General features: G+C 43.5%; 1 protein-coding gene across 1 annotated transcript in view; it reads left to right on the top strand.

Annotated features, from left to right (window-relative positions):
• Positions 1-542: 542 nt before the first annotated feature.
• LOC148138712 (uncharacterized) overlaps positions 543-9,577 on the top strand; it is a 29,891-nt gene continuing 20,856 nt past the window's right edge. The window contains exons 1-3 of the mRNA XM_087981362.1: positions 543-670; positions 5,061-5,197; positions 7,393-7,496. Coding sequence (XP_087837488.1) covers positions 543-670; positions 5,061-5,197; positions 7,393-7,496 — 369 coding nt within the window. The remainder of the gene's footprint in view (positions 671-5,060; positions 5,198-7,392; positions 7,497-9,577) is intronic.

Genomic DNA, 9,577 nt, shown 5'->3' with positions numbered 1-9,577 from the left:
GCAGTTATGGAATTGAACATAATCTCCTATAGGCTATACAGTCCCAAAGTATAAAATGAGGTGCTACTCGATCTTCGATTGTGCTTCACTGAAACATTGCAGAAGCCCATGGCTGAAATGTTCACATCAGAGCAAGTTAGGTTATTGAAGTGGGAAGCAATATGAAGGTTAGGATAATTCGAACAGATGGTGTGACAGCTTTACTCAAAGCAGTCTCCGTTTGGTTTTCCCTGTCCAAAGCAGATTGCATTCTGAACAGCAAGAACAGAAAACTGGATTGCAACATGACAAGTGAAATGCTGCTTCATATGGAAGGTGTGTTTGGGGCCTCGGACAAAGAGGAGGGAAGAGATGTTCAGGTCATACAATTGCATGGGAAGGTGCTATGGGGGAAATCGAAAAGTGTTCAAAGTGATGGAGAATATTATAAATGGAGAGGAACTATATGAAATGCGGACGATCATCCGAAGGGAAAGATGGCAGAGGCAGAAAAAACGTTTATGGAATCGTCTACAAACGTAGGATGGACTTAGGTTGGAAACATGAATGGACTGGTCACCCTGTCAGAAGCTCTTGTCCAGAGAAAAAAGAAAGCTTATGTCAGGATGACGCATGAAGGCTCAATTGGGCTGCTTGACAGTTATAATTTTGCCAGTGAAGTACTAAAGCTGTAAGTCAGAGGAGTCAGGAAGGGGATTGGCGTTGGTGGATAGGATCAAGGAAAACCCACAGGTTTTCTTTTGGTTTGGCAGGGAAAAAAAGAATGACTGGAAGACGTTTAGCGCCAATAGGAGTGGAGTAGTTTTGGAAAGCTGTGCGTCGAGTCAGAGAAGGTAGTGCAAACGCTGAATGAATATTTTTCGTCGTCATTCACACTGGAAAACGAAAACGAGGATACTGAGATACACGCTACTAGAAGCGATTGGATTGAGGTTCACGAGGAGGAGTTTTTAGATATTCTGGCGAGTGTGAAAATGGATACGTCCCCTGGCCTGGATGGGATTTATCCTGGGATTCTTTCGAAAGTCAGGGAGGAGATTGTGGAGACTTTAGCTTTGATGTCTATGTCGTCATTGTCTTCAGGCATAGTGCGAGAAGACGGTAGGGTGTTTTTCCCTCGGTCAAGAAGCTGAGTAGAGGCTACGCTGGATATTATAGACCAGTGAGCATTACTTCAGTTGTGGGTAAAGTGTTGATCAAGGTTATAATAAGAAGGATTTAAAATTATCTCGAAAGGAATAAATTGATTATAGATAATCAACCCGTTATTGTGAAGGATAAGTCGTGCCTCACAAACCACATTGAGTTCTTTGAGTAGGTGACCAACAATTGCATGACGGTAAAGCGGTTAATGTGGCGTTTCATAACGTTACCCACGGTCAGCTATCGCACAAAACATGGAGGCATGGGATTGAGGGTGATTTGGCTGTTTGGATGAGAAATTGGCGAGCTGAAAGATGACAAAGAGTGGAGGTTGCGAGGAAACGTTATCCTGAAGTGCAGTTGCATTTAGTATACCGCAAGGATCTCTTTAGGGGCCACTTCTTTTTGTCATTTTCATAAATGTCCTTAATGAGAGCGGAGAAGGATGGGTTTGTAAATTTGTGGTTGACTTTGGTAGAGTTGTGGATCGTGCTGAAGAATGTTTTCGGCCAACCAATAATGTCTTCTTTCAGCTCGCCAATTTCTGATGCAAACCACTAAAGCACACACAATCCCATGTATGACAAGAAGGACGTTGAGGCTTTCGAAATGGTTCAGAAGAGATTTAATAGGATGCTGCCGAGAATGCAGGAAAAGTCTTCCGTGGAAAGGCTGAGGAACTTGAGACTGATAAAGTAATGGAGAGAAGGTTGAGTGGTGATTAATTGAGGAATAGTGTCAGGGCCCATTGCCTTCGTAGTATCTATTGTGTTCAACTGTTTCTTCATGTCACGGTCAGCGAATCAAATTGATTGAAGAGAGGTATCTGTGATTCTGTGATGAGCGTGAGTTGGATCGTCGAGTCAACACTTCTGTCTGAAGATATTGCAGATACTACACCCTTGTCTTTTACACCGATGGAAAGGGCTGTTCCATTATTTAGCAACGGTATGTTTGTGAAGACGTCTCCGTCAGTGAATTGTTTCCATCACCATTTACGACTGGATGTAAAAGGACTCTTCGTCTGTTGTTGTTGGGAATATTTCGCCCTCTCCATCATATGTTAGTCCTGCTGTTTGGAATGTAAGCGGTCAAGTGCGGTAGCTTTTACGGGTTTCCATCAGGTGTATGTACACATGGTTCTGACCCTTGATTTTTCACCGACACTCTTTTCTCAACCATAGATCGGCTTGATGGTCATGGTAGACTGAAGATATATCTCAGCCAAAAAGTTACAGATTGTCGTTAAATACAAATCCGCTGCTACTGCTGTGGTCCACACCACCAAATCAATGTCAGGAATACTCAAAAAAGGTTCGGAGATGATTGAAAGTATTTAAAGAGAATATGTGACCTGGAAATGCATTGAGGGCTTTGGAGAATTGGTGATGAAAGAGACATTATAAAGTAAAAGACACTCAAAAAGCAACAGGACGCTTCAGTCCAACTTGTCCATGCTCACCACGTTTTCTCAACTGAATTCGTCCGAATTGCCTGCAATTGCCACATACCTCTTTGAAACTATGATTCCTGTCCCCATTCGATTGTGTTTTACATGTTGTAATTGTCCCCGCCTGTGCCGCTTCCACTGACAGCTCGTTACAAATGCACACCACCCTGTCTGAGAAACACCTGCATCTTATTTCCCTTTTAAATCTCTCACCTCTCAACTTATCCTGCCTGGTTGAACACCTATACCGTCCATTAAAGACCTTAGATATACACCCTATCCATGTACCCCATGCTCTTATAAACCTCTGCAAGGTCACCTCATCACCACCCACGCAAAAGGGGAAAATCATCCCCCACTATCAATTCTATCCTTATATCTCAACTCTCACGTCTCCATTACATCATTTAAAATATTGTGCGGATAAATCAGACTTAGTTTGTCGGGTCCAGTGACCCTTCCTCAGATCTCTGAGGAATAATACAAATATCTTAACTAGTGGCACTGCAATTTCTTCCCCTGCTTCCCACAATGACCTGGCATACACAAACAGGTCTTGGGTATTGGTCAACTGTTATGCGTTTTAAGACCTCCAGCACTTCAACTTCTGTGACGTAGCCTCCTTTCAAAACATCACTACATGGATTCCTTTCCCCGATTTCACTCGCATGAATGTATTTCCCCACAGTAAGTATTCACGAGGACCTCACATGTCTGTAAGAGGAGTGGGGAAGGTTGAATCGTTGTGAGGAATGTGAACCCAGCTTGGCCAGGCACGTATGAACTGTTTTGTTGAACTGTCAACTATGTTTCTGCTTTTTCCCACTTTTACAGGAAGCGATGTAATGTATTACATTAGATTACTTGCAGTGTGGAAACAGGCCCTTCAGCCCAACAAGTCCACGCCGACCCGCCGAAGCGTATACCACCCAGACCCTTTACTCCTACATTTACGCCTTCAACTAAGACTACGGGCAATTTAGCACGGCCAGTTCACCGAACCTGCACATTTTTGGATTGTGGGAGGAAACCAGAGCACCCGGAATAAACCCACGCAGACACGGGGAGAATGTGCATACTCCACACAGAGAGTCGCCTGAGGCGGGAGTTGAACCTGGGTCTCTGGCACTGTAAGGCAGCAGTGCTAACCACTGTGCCACTGTGCCACCCACGTTGTAATATTGTTTTTTTTTACTTTTCTGCTTTGTACCAGGATTCTGTCCCTGGATGGTTCGGATGGGGGTGGGTGTGGCAGGGTGGGGAGCTGTTATCTTTATCTGTAAGATTGCATCACATGTGGCGACTTGTAACATTTTTACTGTCCTCATGTGAGTGCATAGAGCAATAAATCTAATAAACCTAATTATTCTCCTGTGACGCATTGCAAATGGAGGGCTGATGGTTTAGGGTGAGAGGGGAAAGATATAAAAGAGACCTGAGAGATAACCTTTTCACTCAGAGGCTGGTGCATGCATAGAATGAGCTTCCAGAGGAAATGATGGAGGCTAGTACAATTGCAACATTTAAAAGGCATCTGGATTGGTATAAGAATAGTATGGCTTGAGAGAGATATGGACCAGGTGCTGACAGGTGGGAATAGATTGCGTTCGGATATCTGATCAGCATGGACGAGGTGTACGTAGGTCCGTTTCCGTGCTGTACATCTCAATGACTCGATGACATAAATGGCAGTTCAATTTTTAAGAGACTCTATTCTCTCTCTGGTTACACTTTTGCCATTGATATGCGTATGGAATCTTATCTGATTCTGCAAACACTATTTGCCAAAGCTGTCTCATGCCCCCTATTCCTCTCCCGATTTCTCCCATAAGTATACATCCTCCATGCTCCTTCATGTTTTCATTGACCCCCGCTTCCTAGATCTGACATATGCATCCTTCTTTTTTCCTTGACCAGAGTCTCTACCCTGTTTTGTTCCCTACTCCTGCTACCATTGCCCTTGACACTGACTGGAACATGGTGTCACTGGACTCTCATTTTGTTACGTATGAAAGAGTTTCATTTGCCAGATATCCCTCGACCTGTGAACAGTTTCCCTGGATCATTTTTGGAAGTTCCTGTCCAATACCGTCTAAATGGTCCTTGCCCCAATTTATTATATTAACTTTTGGATCGGCACTGTCCTTTTTCCGAACTATTTTCAAGCTAACAGAATTATGGTCACTGGTATTAAAGTGCTTTCACTGCAGCAGGGGGTTCACCTGCCCTCTTATTTCCTAATTGCTAAGGGAATGATGATATTAAACTGTAAAAGGTTAAGAAGAAATTTACAAGGATGTTGCCTTAAGTCAACAGTCTGATATACACGGAGAGTTCGGACAAGGTAGGTATTTGTTTCATTTCAGCAAAGGAGACTGTGGTGTCTCTTATAGAGGTGTATTTTATGGATGAGTATAAGGTCATAAGAGGCATGTATATGGTGAATGAACATAATTTTTTTCCCCAGGATTGGGAAAGCGATGATGAGAAAGCATCAGTGTAAAATTCGAGAGGAAAGGAGAAAAGGGAACCTGAGGGACAACGTTTTTATGCAGACGGTAGTATGCATACAGAATGAGCTACGACCGGAAGTGGTTGAGACGGGTCTGTTAACAACATTGCAAAGGCATTTGGACAAGTACATGGATAGGCAATGTTACAGAGGATATGGGCTACCTGCAGGGAAATGGGACTACGTGTGTGTACATGTTCATCAGAATACATCAGTTTCGTCTGAAGTACCATGTCGGTATCAATCCAACACACCCATTGCTGCCCCGAAAACTACCAATCGTCTTGTTTCCAGAAATTACAATCAATTCTCACTATAATTTGGAACAGTACATCAATAAAATGTAATAAAATTCGTCTCAAAGTCTTCCAAAATGCCTGGATACAACTGTACTGCGTTGGTCTGCATATTTGCCTGTGCTGGACAGATACCTAGTCCACGTTTTTAGGTCAGTGGAGTGCTGTGGTCTGCATAGCTCCTAGTACTAGAAGGCTGATACAATTGCAACATTTAAAAGTAATTTGGATGGGTATATGAATATGAAGTTTTGGAGGGATATGGGTGGGGTGATGGCAGGTGGGAATAGATTAGGTTGAGATATCTAGTCGGCATGGACGGGTTGGACGGAAGTGTCTGTTTCCATGCAGTTCATCTCTATGACTCTTTCTCTAGTCCGTGTTTCTCAACGAATGCAGTGTTGTAGTCTGCACAGCACCCCGGACTGGATGGATAGCGAGTTTGAATTTATGGTCCAATGTACTCCTGTGGTCTGCATAGTTCCCTGTGCAGGACAGATATCTCACCCCGTGTTATAGGTCAATGCATGGATGTGGTCTGCATACCTCTCTTTGCTGGACAGATATCTAGTCCGGATTTATAGATCAATGCACGGCCATGGTCAGCACATTGTTGCACTCTGAGTAGACTGATGGTGTGGATCAAGTAGAGCTTGCTCAACGCAGTGCTCAGTGCTGAATAGATATCTCCTCGGGATTTCTGGTACATGGGCTGGTTCTGTAAGTGAGATTAAGAACATGATATAAGTAACTATTTCAGCTAGAGAAAGTGAGGTCTGCAGATGTTGGACATCAGAGCTGGATATGTGTTGCTGGAAAAGTGCAGCAGGTCAAGCAGCATCCAGGGAACAGGAGAATCGACGTTTCGGGCAAAAGCCCTTCTTCAGGAATGAAGAAGGGCTTATGCCCGAAACGTCGATTCTCCTGTTCCCTGGATGCTGCCTGACCTGCTGCGCTTTTCCAGCAACAAATTTCCAACTATTTCAGCTGACCTAGCAATGTATTTCTTTTATGTTTCCATTCTTGTGGTTGGACCTTCCGTATCTCACTGCACTAATATTAAACTGTGTCCATATACAGTACATCATGTTGGTGTATGCACACAGTCTTGGCAGCAACCACATCCTCTTCATTTGGAAGCACTCAACCATTGTCATCGTCATCGGGTCTCCAAGTAGAAGGAAAGGATGAACTCTCAGATAAAGATAGACCCTTTGATACATTGCTTAAAACACTCTCCCCCTCATCACTACCCACCGTCAACCAACGACATGTAAATATCCAGTGTATACCGTCAGCAATGGCGCCACGGTGAACGGCATGAAGCAGACCATCAATGAGATGGAGCAACTATTCCCATTTCTGTAAGGAACTGAGTGAACCATCCAGTACACACTGTCAAAACGTCCAGTAATCTGTCTCCATTTATGTAATAATCAACCTTTTATTCTGCCTGAAACAATCACAGATTCACAGTTACCCATATTATATACTATCGAACAGTTATTGTCCATTGCGCATCCAATTAGAAATTCTCTACCTCCTCTTGGTAACTTAGTTTTCAGCTATTTTAGTTTCATCCACAAATTTAGCTACTGTTTCGTTGCATTTACCAAAACGATTCAAATAGTTTGCAAATAGTTGAGTTCTCAGCACTGGTCACAGTGTCACAGTGAATCTGTGTTAATCTGATAAAGACTAATTTATCCCGAATTTATCCCTGCTTCTGGCTCAGTAACCTGTCCTCCCCGTATTCCTGTGTCGCAATTTTAAAAGGCTGAATATTCCCTTCCATTTGGTGTGTAACAGACGTGAGACGTTAAAATATCTGCTCCAGTTGCTGAGTAACAGCCCCGAATGCCTGAATAGGCTCATGCTGTTCCATTTTAAAACTCTTGATGGGCTGAAACATCTGCTTCAGTTTAGGTGCAGATTTAGAATGGTGCTGAATATTTTGAAACCATCAGTGAACAATCCACTTCTTTATCAAGGAAGCAAGGTCATTGATGCTACAGTTGCTGATAGCCCACAGCGACTCATGGATAATCAGTTTCCATTTGTCAGTACTACAGAGGAGGAGTTGCCACATGGCACAGTAGGTTGTATCTTCAATATAAGGCTGAGCATTTTCCTCTGCCACGAATGTGTGCTGGCTGCTCCGACATCTCTGAAAAGTAGTTTGTTGATAATGTTTCCCTCTTGTTGGTTCCTCCATCACTTCCCACAGTCTGGCTGCTGTGTATTAGAGGTCTCGCCCTGTTCAGTCAGTGGTGAGCCTGTGGGGACACTTTTGGTGATTGACATTGTAGTCCCACACCAAAGGTACGTCCTGTGTCATTGTAGCAATGAATAAAAGCTAAAACGAAGTCACAGCATAGGAACAAGCCCTTCGGCCTTCCACGCCTGTTCCGATTCAGACCCTCAAACTAAACCTATTTTCAAGCTGTATGTATCCCTCTGCTCACTGCCGATTCATGTATCTGTCTTGTTAGATAAAAGATGGCGCTATTGTATGCCCCTCTGTCACCCCCACTGGCAATGCATGCTAGGCAAAGTGCCCCCCTGCATGAAGAACTTTCCACACATATCTCCCTTAAATTTTTCCCCTCTCACCTGGAATTCGTGACTCCTATTAATGGAGTCCCCACTCTGGGAAAAAAAGCATCTGACTTTCCAACCTGTCTACACCTCCCATGATTTTCTCACTCACAATCTGGTCCCCCTCAATCTCTGCCTTTCGAACGAAAATAATTCTAATATAGTCACTCTCTCTTCATAGCTGGCACACTCCATACCGAGCAACATCCTGGTGAACATTCTCTAAACCCTCTTCAAAATATCCAAATTCGTTTGCTAATGTGGTGACCAGAACGGCACGCAGTACTCCAATCGGGGCCAAACCGTAGTCCTATAAAACTGCAACATGACTTGTCAACTCACAAAACACCGTTCAATGAAGGAAAGCTTGCTGTATGCCTTCTTGGCCACGTTATTGAACTACGTTGCCACCTTCAGAGAACCATAGACCTCTCCACACATACCTCTCTGTGCTTCACTTTCCTCCAGGGCTTTTATCGTTTACCATGTAGTACACTCCAGAAGTGTGTCTTCCAAACTGCATCACCTCACATTTGCTCGGATGGAACTCTATTTGGTATTTCCCTGCCCAACACTCCAGGTGTATCTGTATTCTGCTGTATTCTCAGACAGTTCCATTCACTATCTGCTACGGCACCAATCTTAGTGTCATCTGAAAACTTGTTAATCCGTGTTCAAGGATGCTGCAAAGACATCTGGTATAGCTGCAACAAATTCGTCTCTCGCTTCCTTCACTAATTGGGATAGATCCCATCCGGACCTGGGGACATGTTACCTTAGTGCCTTTTAAAGTATCCAACACTTCTTCCATCCTTGTGCTGACTTGACCTAGAGTAATCCAACATCCGTCCTTCACCTCAACATTTCTTATGTCCTTCTCTTCTGTCAGTACCGACTCACAGTACTTATTCAGAATCTCAGCTTTTTTTTCTACTTCCTCCCATAACTTTCCTACTTTGTTCATGTGTGGGCCTACCCTTTCCCTTGGTACCATCTCAATCCTATATACGAATAAAAGCTTTTGGAATTTTCCTTAACCTTGCTTTTAATCCCTCGTTTCAAATTGGTCTATTTTCCTGATATTCTTCCAAAGATTCATTTGCTTTCAGTCGCCTAGACATTACAGACGTTGTTTTTATCTTCTTAGCTCCTCTCTCAATTCCACCTGTCCTCCATAGTTCCATAATCTTGCCATGTCCATGCTTCATTTTCGCATGAACTTATTTCTCATGGACTTAATCAACCTCTCTTAAAAAACCTCCCTAATATCAAATCGGGATTTATCCTCAAACAGATGCTCCCAATCCACATTCCCCAGCAGCCGAATCTTGCTACAGTTGGCTTCCCACCAATTAAGAACTCTTCCTATCCGACGACTCTCGATGTTGTCCATGGCTGTTTTCTAACTTACAACAATGTGATCCCCACTGACAAAGTAATCCCTTACGGAAACTTTAACCGCCAGACCAGTCTTATTCCCCAACACCAGGTCCATATAGACACTTCCCGACTTGGATATTAACACGCCGCCCTTGAAAACACTCCTCTTTGCTCACTACAAATTCTGCTCCATGTAAA

Source organism: Chiloscyllium plagiosum, unplaced genomic scaffold (assembly GCF_037043375.1).
Source record: "Chiloscyllium plagiosum isolate Xiang-an unplaced genomic scaffold, Cpla_swu_hap1 HiC_scaffold_39, whole genome shotgun sequence".
Taxonomy (NCBI): domain Eukaryota; kingdom Metazoa; phylum Chordata; class Chondrichthyes; order Orectolobiformes; family Hemiscylliidae; genus Chiloscyllium; species Chiloscyllium plagiosum.
The sequence above is the reverse complement of the archived record's forward strand: the minus strand, read 5'-3'. Positions and strand labels throughout refer to the sequence as shown.